Source organism: Cuculus canorus, chromosome 2, assembly GCF_017976375.1.
Source record: "Cuculus canorus isolate bCucCan1 chromosome 2, bCucCan1.pri, whole genome shotgun sequence".
NCBI classification, from domain to species: Eukaryota; Metazoa; Chordata; class Aves; order Cuculiformes; family Cuculidae; genus Cuculus; species Cuculus canorus.
In genome coordinates this window covers 160,725,073-160,738,665 of record NC_071402.1, presented here as the reverse complement: position 1 = coordinate 160,738,665, position 13,593 = coordinate 160,725,073, and the positions used below count along the sequence as shown (strand labels likewise).

The 13,593-nt window shown below is 49.3% G+C and overlaps 1 protein-coding gene across 2 annotated transcripts in view; it reads left to right on the top strand.

Annotated features, from left to right (window-relative positions):
- SMARCC1 (SWI/SNF related, matrix associated, actin dependent regulator of chromatin subfamily c member 1) overlaps nt 1–13,593 on the top strand; it is a 97,106-nt gene that overhangs the window by 16,269 nt on the left and 67,244 nt on the right. For both annotated transcript variants that reach the window (XM_054057232.1, XM_054057231.1), the window contains exons 4-9: nt 275–356; nt 1,465–1,557; nt 4,123–4,192; nt 7,307–7,376; nt 9,652–9,727; nt 10,766–10,891. In XM_054057232.1, coding sequence (XP_053913207.1) covers nt 275–356; nt 1,465–1,557; nt 4,123–4,192; nt 7,307–7,376; nt 9,652–9,727; nt 10,766–10,891 — 517 coding nt within the window. The remainder of the gene's footprint in view (nt 1–274; nt 357–1,464; nt 1,558–4,122; nt 4,193–7,306; nt 7,377–9,651; nt 9,728–10,765; nt 10,892–13,593) is intronic.

The window sequence follows — 13,593 nt, the reverse complement described above, 5'->3', positions numbered from 1 at the left end:
TGTCTGTGGTGGGACACCCGGCGCTGGTGTGAGGCTTTGTTGGGCAACGTCAACCTTCATTTCTCCTAAAAGGTTTCAGATATAGGTTGTGTCTGGTTGATTTGGTTCATTGCGATTTTTCTCGCCAAGGAAAGCAAAACCAGTTTTGATTGTGCTTTAAATGCTCTTATGTAGCCACTGTAAGATACTGGTTTTATGTGGAACGTGAAAGAATTCTTTCCCGTTGACTGGAGAAGACTTGAATTTAATATTCTTGAATCGTTTTCTTTAACAGGCGGAGATTTGACCTGCAGAATCCATCCCGAATGGATCGAAACGTGGAGATGTTCATGAACATCGAGAAAACACTAGTGCAGGCAAGAAACTCATGTACAAAACTGTGTCTTCACATGTTTGTGACCCACTGAAGTGTATTGTCCTGGGCTTCTGGAAGAGTATTTCACTCTTCCCTCACCCTCCCGCTCATTTTAGTCCCAATTCCATGTTATTGCTGGATAATTGCAAATTCTTTTCACTGATATTGTGTGGATTTGAACAGAGCGAGAAAAACCTGTTTGTAAGGTAGGAGAAACCATCCTGGTGTGTCCCTCCTAAAAAAATGCATTAGGAACTCGTTCCATGATGAGAAGAGAAGGCTCTGGGGAGACCATAGAGCAGCTTCCAGGACTGAAAGGGGCTCCAGGAAAGGTGGAGAGGGGCTCTCTATCAGGGAGTGCAGGGATAGGACGAGGGGAAGAATTTGAAGCTGAAAGAGGGGAAATTGAGATGAGATCTTAGGAAGAAGTGTTTCACTGTGAGGTTGGGGAGGCCCTGGAACAGAACGGTTTGGGTTGGAGGGACCTCAAAGTCCATCCAGTTTCACCCCCTGCCATGGGCAGGGACATCTCCCGCTGGATCAGGGGCTCCAAGGCCCATCCAACGTGGCCTTCAACACCTCCAGGGATGGAGCAGCCATCACTGCTCTGAGTAACCCGTTCCACGGCCTCACTGCCCTCACAGTGAGACATTTCTTCCTAAGATCTCATCTCCTTCTCCCCTCTTTCAGCTTCAAACCATCCGCCCTCTTCTTATCACTACACCCCCTGATAAAGGATTCGAGTCAAGTCTTCCAGAGCCTATCAAAAGAATCAAAGACATTTCTATTATAGACTTTGTGGTGGAAGCAGGAACTTGAGAACCGTTGCGTTGGGGTACGTTCCCATCATCCGTGGTTCCATCTCTGACAGAGCTGACAGCAGATCTGCAGAGACCAGACAGAAACCTAGGCTGAAGCTTCTGCGAGGAGGTGTGCGATGGAGATATTGATGTCACAGGGCTTTCTGGAGCTGATTTAGAGCCATATTAAAAGATGATACGTGATCCTTCTGTGCCTTCTCAAGTATGAGTGATCTTAATAGGAATTATTTGATTTATGTCACAGGTGACCTACTAATTTCTTCTTTAACTTCTTTTTCTCTCCACTAGAACAATTGTCTGAGCAGACCGACCATCTACCTCATTCCAGATATAGAGCTGAAGTTGGCTAATAAGTTGAAGGACATTGTCAAACGCCACCAGGTAACTGTTAAATGGCCTCTCTGAAGTGCTTTTTCAGTCATAAGATGAGGTCTCTTTGCTTGGCTTAGAATCATAGAAGAGTTTGGGTTGGAAGGGACCTGAAAGATCATCTAGTTCCAACCTCTTGCCATGGGTAGGGACACCTGCTATTAGATCAGGTTGCTCCAGGCCTCGTCCAGCCTGGCCTTCACCATCTCCAGGGATGGGGCAGCCACTTGGACGTATCGGTTACATACGGGTTGTGCCTGACAACGCAAGGCAGCAAGGAGTCACCAGACCAGACGTTCACCCTTTGTAAAAGGTCGTTAGTAGCCATTGTCATGTGGAGATTGAGCCACGGCCCTCTTCTGGAAGCCAATCTGAAATGGCTGTTGAAGAGGAGAGCGGTTACAGCGTCTTGACGAGGTGGTGGCTGGGCTTAGATGGTTTATATCGTAGAATCGCTTGATTGGAAAAGATCTTTGAGATCATTGAGTGCAACCATACGTGTCCACTATTAAACCAACCCCCTGAGCACTTCATCTTATGAACACCTCCAGAGATGGAGACTCCCCCACCTCCCTGGGCTGCTGTTCTGGTGCCCGAGAACCCTTTTTAGTGAGGAAACTTCCCCCAGTATCCAATCTAAACCTCCTCTGGCACGACTTGAGGTCATTTCTTCTCATGCTATCACTTGTTCCTTGGGAGAGGACACCAGCGCCCACCTTGCTACAACCTCCTTTCGGGTAGTTGTAGTCAAATTTACTGCTGACTATCTGCTTACATAAAGCAGAAGCTCAGAGTTTGTCCGAAACCAAAGAAGGTGGTGGTTTCTTACTCCAGGAGATGTTTAGATTGGGCGGTAGGAAATATTCCTTCATGGAACAATTTATCAAGCCGTGGTAGAGGCTTCCCAGGGTAGTGGTGGAGTCACCATCCTTGGAAGGATTTAAAAGTCATGAGGATGTAGCACTTAAGGACGTGTCTTAGTGGTGGCGTTGGCAGTGTTGAGTTTACAGTTGGACTCGATGATCTTAAAAGGTCTTTTCCCACAATTCTGTGACTCTGATAATGATATTTGGAGGCTACTTTAGTATCAGGGCCTGAAGGACAAGAGTTCCTACACCAACCAAGTCCGTGGAACGTGATGAGGGAAAGCAGCTGCTCTGACCAACAGCTACTGTGGATGGGGAAGGGGAGAAGATGACAGTAAGGGGTTAAAAAGAAGAAATAAGGAAGAGAGTGAGTCCGCACGGGTAGCGGCGCAATAAAAGATGAGAATTCAGGGGTAGAACAAAGGAAGAAACCCCAAAAAGTTGATTTAGCTCCAGTTTCTTGTTTTAGTTTCTCACATCCCTTTAGAGACAAAGCTTGAAAAAGCCTTTAAATCATTCATGGATGCAGCAAGCTTTGAGGTCACTGTAGAAGTCCTTTATGAAAGAAGAATTGGATCAATCCTCATCTAAGCCGTAGCAAAGAGCCGGAATTAACTCAATAATTAAGAGTAATTTGTGAAAAATTGCAGTTGAGACAATGGTTCATAATCACAACACGGGAAATACGTTTAATCTGGAAAAGAACTGCTTTACTTTGGCTCCGGCTGCAAATTCTCATCACACAAAAGGCCATCAGACCTTCTGGAGATCACGTTCCAGGATATTTCCCTCAAAACAAGTGGAAAGATTGTTTACGTTTTTAAGAGATGAGGCCATTAATCTTGTCTGGTTCATCATTTAGATCAAAGGAGGGGATTCTGCCCCTCTGCTCCACTCTGGGGAGACCTCAGCTGGAGGATTGGGGCCAGTTCTGGAATCCTCAACAGAAGAAGGAGATGGAGCTGTTGGAATGGTTCCAGAGGAGGCTCCAAGGATGATGCGAGGGCTGGAGAACCTCCCGTCCAAGGACGGGCTGAGAGGGTTGGGGTTGTTCAGCCTGGAGAAGAGAAGGCTCTGAGGAGACCTTAGAGCAGCTTCCAGTACCTGAAGGGGCTGGGTGGGCTTTGAGGTCCCTTCCAACCCAAACCATTCCACGGTTCTATGATTTAGGAGGGTTTTTTGAAGGAACGGTTGTTTCATCTGTCTTTTAACACACAACCTTTCTTGAATACAAAGGATGTTCCACTCAAGAAACCGTTTCTGGTTGAGTTTCTCATGGACTTCAGCTGACGTGAATTGTCATATTTAGAATTTGGTTTAGACCACAATACTTTAGTAGCAAACGGTTACAGATTCGTTCACCAGTAGGTTTGTATCAACTCATAGTTGAACAATGTAGTGAGAACCGGGGCAGGAGGAACTGGGAGGAGAAAGGGTTTGAGGTGACGAGACCAAGAGATGACAGAGCTCTTTGGCACCAGTTTTCAATGCAGATCTGAAACGCGTCATTCAATGGTTGGACTCGATGATCCAATGGGTCCTTTCCAACCTTGTGATTCTGTGATTCTGTGATTCTTCATATTTGCGTTGAATTTAACCTTAAATATTTCTGGGCTGGGTGCGATGTGGATAAAAAAGAAGCAACGGAGACGTTTACAATGTGTTGAAGGTTTCTCACGTGGTTTCTTCTAACCTTCCACCTTTCCCACAGGGAACTGTAACCGAAGACAAATCAAAGGCTACTCATCATGTTTATCCGAGTCCTACCTCAGTGGATGATGGTAAAGTTGCTTTTGAGTTTTTAAGTCAAAAGAGTCTTGTAACTGAAGCCCATTAGCACTTATATATGGTCACAGAATGTTCCAATCCTGCTCCTGGAAGCTATTGGAGAAGTTATTTCCAGGATTAACAGCTCCAAATAAAATGGTTATGTCCAACTTGTAGGTATTTGGTCTAATATTCCCATTTAAATTGATGCATTTTCAGATTAAAGTGTATAACACTGACTGCTCTGCAGTGGTGGCCTTGGAAATGGAGATATTATTTATTGCTGGTCCAGAGGAGGCCACAAAATGATCCAAGGGTTGGAGTACCTTCATGGTTGAACGCCCAAACTGTTATTCAGCCTAATTGTCACTGGACAGCCTGGAAAGGGCCACGGGGATGATCCAAGGGCTGGAGCACCTCCCATCCGAGGACAGGCTGAGAGAGTTGGGGTTGTTCAGCCTGGAGAAGAGAAGGCTCTGAGGAGACCTTAGAGTGACCTTCCAGAACCTGAAGGGGCTCCAAGAAAGCTGCGGAGGGGCTGTTCCCAAAGGCGTGTGGGGATGGGACGAGGGGCAATGGGGATAAACTGGAGAGGGGCAGAGTTAGACTGGATATAAGGCTTCCTCTGTGTGGAATCACAAAATCGTTAAGGTTGGAAACGACCTCAAAGATCAAGTCCAACCATCAGCCCGACCCCACCGTGCCTGCTAAACCATGTGCCATGGGTACAGGCTTTTTGAACCCTTCCAGGGACGGAGACCCCACCGCTGCCCTGGACAGCCTCTGCTCGGGCTCGGTAACCCCTTCAGTAAAAGGGTTTTCTTAACGTCCAATCTGAACCTCCCCTGGTGCAACTTGAGGCCATTTCTTCTCCTCCCATCCCTCGTTCCTTGGGAGAAGAGCCCAGGAGCCACCTCCCCAACCTCCTTTCCAGGAGCTGTAGAGAGCGATGAGGTGTCCCCTTGGCCTCCTCCAGGCTAAACAACCCCAGGTCCCTTAGCTGTTCCTCACAACCCTTGTTCTCCAGACCTTCCCCAGCTCCGTGTCCATTCTCTGGACGCGCTCCATCCCCTCGAGGTCTTTCTTTTGTTCCTAATTCCACAAAAGCAGTTTAACTGCTGCATCTTTTGGCAAAGGTGTAGTGGACCTCCTGAGTCTGAGCTTCACTGACACAACTTAGTTGTTTCTTCTACGCCCTGGTGCCTGATGACCACTAGATGGAAGTGTTCGCTGCTGGTAGGAACCATCCCGGATGGTTTGGCCTTTGGTGGTGTCTGTGCTCTGACACCATCCTTAGCCAGAGGTTTGTGTTGGTTTTTAACTACTTCAGGTTCACGGAAAAAGGTTGACCGCAGGTCAGTGAACTGGATGATCTTTAAGGTCCCTTCCAACCCAAACTGTTCTCTGGTTCTATGATCACGAGAGGAACAACCTCATGGAGCAGTACAGGTTGAGGGTTGATCACCTGGAAAACAGCTCTGCAGAGAAGGACCTGGGAGTCGTGGTGGAGCAGAAGTGGACCATGAGACAGCAATGTACCCTCATGGCCAAGAAGGCCAAGGGTGCTCTGGGATATGTTAGGAAGAATGTGGCCAGTAGGGTGAGGGAGGTTCTCCTCCTCTACTCTTCCCCTAGGGAGGCCCTATCTGGAGTCCAGTTCTGGGTTCCCCAGTTCTGAAAAGACAAGGAACTCCTGGAGAGAGTCCAACGGAGGCCACGGAGATGATGGGGGGACCTGAACATCTGTCTTAGGAGGAAAGGTTAAGGGACATGGGTCTGTGTAGGCTGGAGAAGAGAAGACTGAGAAGGGATCTCATCAACGCTGATGGATTTCTGAAGGGCAGGGGTCAGGAGGGTGGGGACAGACTCTTCTCTCTGGTGCTCGGTGACAGGACGAGGGGTAATGGGCACAGACTGAAGCTCAGGAAGTTCAACCTGAACATGAGGAAAAACTTCTTTACTGTGAGGGTGACAGAGCACGGGAACAGCCTGTCCAGGAGTGGGGAGTCTCCTTCCTGGAGAGGTTCCTGTGCAACCAGCTGGAGGTGACCCTGCCTTAGCTCACCCTGGGTGAGCTCCAGAGGTCCCTTCCAACCCCCACCATGCTGTGATTTTGGGACAAGAAAGCATTTTGGGACAAGTTCAGTCTTCTTGGTTAGATGGAGATTAGAAAAAGGGATGGACTGGAGCGTGTATCTCCCTACAAGTTCTTTCCATTGTCCTTACGGAATGTCCTCTGAGAGACTGGAGATTTTTCATCCTGGAGAAGAGAAGACTCCGGAGAGACCTTAAAACAGCCTTCTACTACTGAAAGGGTCCTCTAGGAAAGCTGGAGAGGGGCTTTTGGTCAGGGACTGTGGGGATAGGACAATGGGGACAGTTTAAAGCTGAAAGAGGGGAGGTGGAGATGAGAACTTAGGGAGAAATGTTTTGCAGTGAGGGTGGGGAGGCCCTGGAAAAGGTTGCCCAGAGCGGTGGTGGCTGCCCCATCCCTGGAGGTGTTGAAGGCCACGTTGGATGGGACTTGGAGCCCCTGATCCAGTGGGAGGTGTCCCTGCTTATAGCAGGGTGTTGGAACTGGATGATCTTGAAGGTCCCTTCCAACCCAACCCATTCCATGATTTGCTTTGTCCCATTCAGTTCCAGCTCCAACCAGCCAAGGAGTTTGGGAGGTGGGGTGGGACGAGATGAGCTTTCTAGAGGACAGCGTCAGCCAAAAGCGCCTCGTGCTTCTGTTGAGAAACAGGGCTGGTTTAGGCCCCAGAAGTTCCTAATCTTGATTGCGTTGGGGCATAAAATTGTGGAAAAGACCTCTGAGCTCAAGTCCAACCATCAGCTCAGCAGAATGTCTGTGGCCAGGGAAGGAAATGCAATCATTCTTAGCGTTAAAATGCCTTTACAACTTATTATTAGAGTCACGTTCAGCAGAGCACGTGGATGTTCAGACACGGCAAAGGTCGTGCCGCCAAGTTTCTTGTCCTCCAGGCTGTTGTAATTTCACTGCGGGAGACTTTTATCGGAGATGATTGCAATGACTTCCCCGTGACTGACTTATCGGAAAGCAAAACACTTTAATTTACTTCACTTTATGGGCTGAAGCTGATGCCAAATGTCTTTCCTCTTTGCAGATGAATGGTTGCGACCTGTGATGAAAAAGGACAAACAGGTGCTGGTGCACTGGGGCTTCTTCCCAGACAGGTAAAGAAGGGTGGGTGGAGAAAGCACACCCCAAATCTCACTTGAGTTTGTTGAAGGGAAAGTCTTGATTATAACTCACAAGGAGGAATGTCCTCGAATGAGCTCCTCCTTTGGCTTCCCTGTGGCCATCACCAGTGAACCCCCATGGGCAATGTCCCATCTGCGTGGGCTCTGCTCTCCTCTGGTTCTGCAGAAGGTGATGGACTCAGAGCTATCTCACGTTGGCTCTTCTAAACATTTAACCTCTTGTTTGACTCTTAATGACTGTGCATCACCGTATTTTGAGCCAATCAGTGGTTCTCTTATAGAGTGAGTTAGTATTGCTTCCCTTTATCTCCTTGTCCAGAGTTTCAAGAGACTCCATCAGTAGTTTAAAACTGAATTATCCACTCAATTTCTGATACTGGAGATGGGTGAGCTCAGAAAGGAGAATCTCTGCTGAGCAAACGGAACCAGACGTTGCAGAGTGGAATAACCCTTTCCATAACGTTAGTAAGAGTGGGGCAGGTGCCACAGTGGAAGGACAGGATGTCATCCAGAGGGACCTTGACAAGCTGGAGAAGTGGGGCTGGAGAACCTCATGAGGTTCAATAAGGCCAAGGGCAAGGTCTGACCCCTGGGGTGGGGCAATCCATGGTTTCAGTAAACGATGGGGGATGATGGGATTGAGAGCAGCGCTGAGGAGAAGGACTTGGGGTGCTGGGGAGGAGAAGCTCGACAGGAGCCACAACGTGAGCTCCCAGCCCAGAAACCACCCGTGTCCTGGGCTGCATCCAGAGCAGCGTGGCCAGCAGGGACGGAGGGGATTCTGCCCCTCTGCTCCTCTCTGGAGGATTGTGTCCAGTTCTGGAATCCTCAACATAAGGACGAGATGGAGCTGTTGGAACGGGTCCAGAGGAGGCTCCAAGGATGATGCGAGGGTTGGAGCACCTCCCATGCGAGGACAGGCTGAGAGAGTTGGGGTTGTTCGGCCTGGAGAAGAGAAGGCTCCGAGGAGACCTTAGAGTGACCTTCCAGTACCTGAAGGGGCTCCAAGAAAGCTGGAGAGGGGCTGTTCCCAAAGGCGTGTGGGGATGGGACGAGGGGCAATGGGGATAAACTGGAGAGGGGCAGAGTTAGTGCTGGACACAAGGAAGAATTTCTTCACGATGAGAGTGGTGAGGCCCTGGAACAGGTTGCCCAGAGAGGTTGTGGCTGCCCCATCCCTGGAGGTGTTGAAGGCCACATTGGATGGGCCTTGGGCAGCCTGATCCAGTGGGAGGTGTCCGTACCCATGGCAGGGGGTTGGAACTGGCTGATCTTGAAGGTCCCTTCCAACCCAAACCATTCTATGATGAATAGGCTTCTGAGGGAACAACGTGTGGGAAAGGGAAGGTAAATGACAGACGGATTCTACAGCAATAGGGATCAAAGAAGAGGATGCATACTCTTTCCTTCTAGGAATCCTTTATCTCTTGCTTTAAACTGATAAGTATAGAGGCAAGTTGATTAACTTAATGCCAGGGTTTGAACAGGTGGCTCAGAAACTGCATTTACACCCCTCAATCTCCAGAGCAGATTTAAACTGGAGTTCCCTGCACTGAGATGCTTTTCAATTCAAAGAGCTCAAAATGTGCATTGGGTTCCTTGGATCCTGCCCTTTTTGGTGTAGGAGAATCCACTGATTGTTCCTTTAACTTGTAATTTCCTGGAAAATCATAGAATCACTGAATAGTTTGGGTTGGAAGGGACCTTAAAAGATCATCCAGTTCCAACCCCACTGCCATGGGCAGGGACACCTCCCACTGGTTCAGGCTGCCCAAGGTCCATCCAACGTGGCCTTCAACACCTCCAAGGATGAGGCAGCCACAGCTTCTCTGGGCAACCTGGGCCAGGGCCTCACCACTCTCATCATGAAGAAATTCCTCCTCATGTCCAGTCTAACTCTGCCCCTCTCCAGTTTATCCCCATTGCCCCTCGTCCCATCCCCACAAGCCTTTGGGAACAGCCCCTCTCCAGCTTTCTTGGAGCCCCTTCAGGAACTGGAAGGTCTCTCTGAGGTCTCCTCGGAGCCTTCCCTTCTCCAGACTGAACAACCCCAACTGTCTCAGCCTGTCCTCGGATGGGAGGTTCTCCAGCCCTCACAGCATCCTTGGAGCCTCCTCTGGACCCTTTGGTGTTCCCTCCCTGCAATGCGATTTGCCCATTCCGGTTGCTGAATCCGTTTTCTTTTGGCTGCCTTTTTGGGATGAAGAGCCCCGGGGAACCAATTGTGTTTTCTCTTGCCTCTTTTTAGCTATGACACTTGGGTTCACGCCAATGAAATAGATGCGGAAATCGAGGATCCTCCAATTCCTGAAAAGCCATGGAAGGTGAGTCTCTTCATTTCCTGGAGTGTTGCTGTAGCTCACGCTGAGGTCCTTCTGGAGAGATGTGTTCATGTGCTGCTGGGAAACAACAGCTGTATTTGATAGACACCCAGAATGGTTTGGATTGGAGGAAACCTTGAAGACCATCCAATTCCAACCCAGTGCTGTGGGCAGGGACAACTGCCATTGGATCAGGTTCCTGAAAGCCCCATCCAACCTGGCCTTGAACATCTAGACTTAAGGAAGAGTTTCTTCCCCATGAGAGTGGTGAGGCCCTGGAACTGGTTGCCCCGAGAAGCAGTGGCTGCCCCATCCCTGGAGGTGTTGAAGGCCACGTTGGATGGGCCTTGGAGCCCCTGATCCAGTGGGAGTTGTCCCTGCCTGTGGCAGGGAATTGGAACTGGGTGAGCTTTGAGTTCCCTTCCAACCCAAACCATTCTATCATTCTATGAATTTATTTTCAGCTACATAAACCAGAACTTCATTTGATCGTGGCACTTTTAAGTCAAAATGGTCAATCTTCTCTTGCCAAGATCCGGCCAACTCCTCTGAATTTTCTTGGTGTTTCATGGCACATCTAATAAGGGGATTTGTATATTTAGCAGCTTTTGATGCTGATTTTCAGGATCCAGAGTACGCTTTTAACGCAGAGCTGTGAGAAGTGCCGTCAAATTCAGAAGGATGAAAAACAGCTCAGGAAGAGACGTGGCATCCCATGGAGTTATGGGTGTATTTGTCGTTTATTGAGTTGTCTCTTGGAACTGTCATAGAATCAGACTAGTTTGGGCTGGAAGAGACCTTAAAGATCATCCAGTTCCACCCTCCTGCCATGAGCAGGAACGTGTCCCACCAGATCAGGCTGCCCAAGGCTTGTCCAACCTGGCTTTGGACACAGGTTGGATCTGTTCGGTGTAAAACTATTATAAGCTATTTGGACGTTCAGACCTTGATAAAGCTACATTTCCCTCATCCCATGACATCTGTCCTGGACTTTCTGCTTCAAAACCCATCAGCGTGTCGCTCTGTTGTTCTGCTCTTTAGGTTCACGCCAAGTGGATTCTGGACACGGATATATTCAATGAATGGATGAACGAAGAAGATTACGAGGTTGATGAGAATAGGAAATCAGTGAGTTTTCGGCAGAGGATCTCCATGAAAAACGAAGAGGTGAGTGGTACTCTGCTCAATGGGTGACCTTTGATTGCGTTTCTATTCTTTATTTCTGCATAAGGCAAATTTTGAGTCCCAAAATGGATAAAAATGAAGCTAGTTGAACAGTGTGAGCTTCCTGTCGTAACGTAGTGTGGTTTAACCTCCTTCTGATGTCTGTCCTTCATTCAGAAGCCTAAGTCTGCAATTTCATAGGATCATAGAATCGCTAGATTCAAAAAGACCTTTGGGATCATCAACTCCAACCGTCCCTGTCCACTACTAAACCAGATCCCCGAGCACCTCATCTACCCTGGTTTTAAACCCCTCCAGGAATGGGGACTCCACCACCTCCCTGGGCAGCCTTTGCCAAGGCCCGAGAACCCTTTCTGTGAAGAACTTTTTCCTGATGTCCAATCTAAACCTCCGCTGATGCAGCTCAAGGTCATTTCCTAACTCCAGCTGGAGGTCGGTCACAAGTGGGGTTCCTCAGGGCTCAGTACTGGGTTCAGCCCTGTTCAATGTCTTCATCAATGACCTGGATGAAGGCGTTGAGTGCAACCTCAGCAAGTTTGCAGATGACACTAAGCTGGGAGGAAGTGTGGATCTGCTGGAGGGTAGGGAGGCTCTGCAAAGGGATCTGAACAGGCTGGACCGCTGGGCCGAGACCAATGGCATGAGGTTCAACAAGGCCAAATGCCGGGTCCTGCACTTGAGGCACAACAACCCTATGCAGTGCTACAGACTGGGGGAAGAATGGCTGGAGAGCTGCACGGAAGAGAAGGACCTGGGGGTGCTGGTTGACAGCCAACTGACCATGAGCCAGCAGTGTGCCCAGGGGGCCAAGAAGGCCAATGGCATCTTGGCTTGGATCAGAAATGGGGTCACCAGCAGGTCCAGGGAGGGGATTCTCCCTCTGTACTCGGCACTGGTGAGACCGCACCTCGAATACTGTGTTCAGTTCTGGGCCCCTCACCACAAGAAGGATGTTGGGGCTCTGGAGCGTGTCCAGAGAAGAGCAACGAAGCTGGTGAGGAGCTGGAGAACATCTGATGAGGAGCGGCTGAGGGACCTGGGGTTGTTTAGCCTGGAGAAGAGGAGGCTGAGGGGAGACCTTATTACTCTCTACAACTGCCTGAAAGGAGGTTGTGGAGAGGAGGATGTTGGGCTCTTCTCCCAAGTGACAGAGGACAGGACAAGAGGGAATGGCCTGAAGCTCCGCCAGGGGAGGTTCAGGTTGGATATCAGAAAAAAATTCTTCACAGAAAGAGTCATTGGGTACTGGAACAGCTGCCCAGGGAGGGGGTGGAGTCGCCTTCCCTGGAGGTGTTTAAGGAACGGGTGGATGAAGTGCTGAGGGACATGGTTTAAGGAGTGTTAGGAATGGTTGGACTCGATGATCCAGTGGGTCCTTTCCAACCTGGTGAGTCTATGAATCTATGATTCTCTGATTCCTCTTGTCCTATCACCTATGACTTGGGAGAACAGACCAACACCCACCTCTCCACAAACTCCTTTCAGGTGGTTGTAGATATCAATCAGGTCTCTCCTCAGCCTCCTCTTCTTGGAGCTAAACAGCCCGAGATCCCTCAGCCGCTCCTCATAACGATGTTCTCCGCTTTGTTTCCTACTTTCTCCTCCTTCCTGAGGATGCTACGAGATAGGACTCACCCCTGCATTCTCTTCTTGAAGCGAAGGCTGTGTTAAAGCGCATCGGTTCATATTTGATGTCCAAACTCTGTGTACTCCTTGAAACTCATTTTTTATATTCCTCTCAATGCAGAAAAATGTGTTATGACTCTGAAAACACTTTCATTGAACCTCGAGGTCGGGCTACTCACTGGGAAACCCCTCCTAATGAGTTGAGGGTCTCAAGAAGTCACTCCTTAGCATTTGAGGCTTGCTTTGATTTAAGAGCACAGTTCTTGTGTCCATCACCTTTGCAGCATCTCAGAGTGGCTGTAGAAAATGTTAGAGTTTCACGTGGACAAATGGAAGGAGTTTGGAGCTGCGTGTGGTGCATTTTGTACCTGAAGGAGCTCCAAGAAAGCTGAGGAGGGGCTGTGTGTTCCCAGCCCAGAAACCACCCGTGTCCTGGGCTGCATCCAGAGCAGCGTGGCCAGCAGGGAGAGAGGGGATTCTGCCCCTCTGCTCCTCTCTGGGGAGACCTCAGCTGGAGGATTGAGTCCAGTTCTGGAACCCTCACCATAAGAAGGAGATGGAGCTGTTGGAACGGGTCCAGAGAAGGCTGCAAGGATGATGCGAGGGCTGGAGCACCTCCCATCCGAGGAGAGGCTGAGAGAGTTGGAGTTGTTCAGCCTGGAGAAGAGAAGGCTCTGAGGAGACCTTAGAGTGACCTTCCAGTACCTGAAGGGGCTCCAAGAAAGCTGGAGAGGGGCTGTTCCCAAAGGCTTGTGGGGATGGGACGAGGGGCAATGGGGATAAACTGGAGAGGGGCAGAGTTAGACTGGACATAAGGAGGAATTTCTTCCCCACGAGAGTGGTGAGGTCCTGGCACAGGTTGCCCAGAGAAGCTGTGTTGAAGGCCACGTTGGATGGGCCTTGGTCAGCCTAATCCAGTGGGAGATGTCCCTGCCCATGGCAGCGGGTTGGAATTGGATGATCTTTAAGGTCCCTTCCAACCCAAACTATTCTGTGAGTCTCTGAATCTTGTTTTTAACTTCTCTGTTACTGTATTAAACCTATAGCGTTTCATCAAC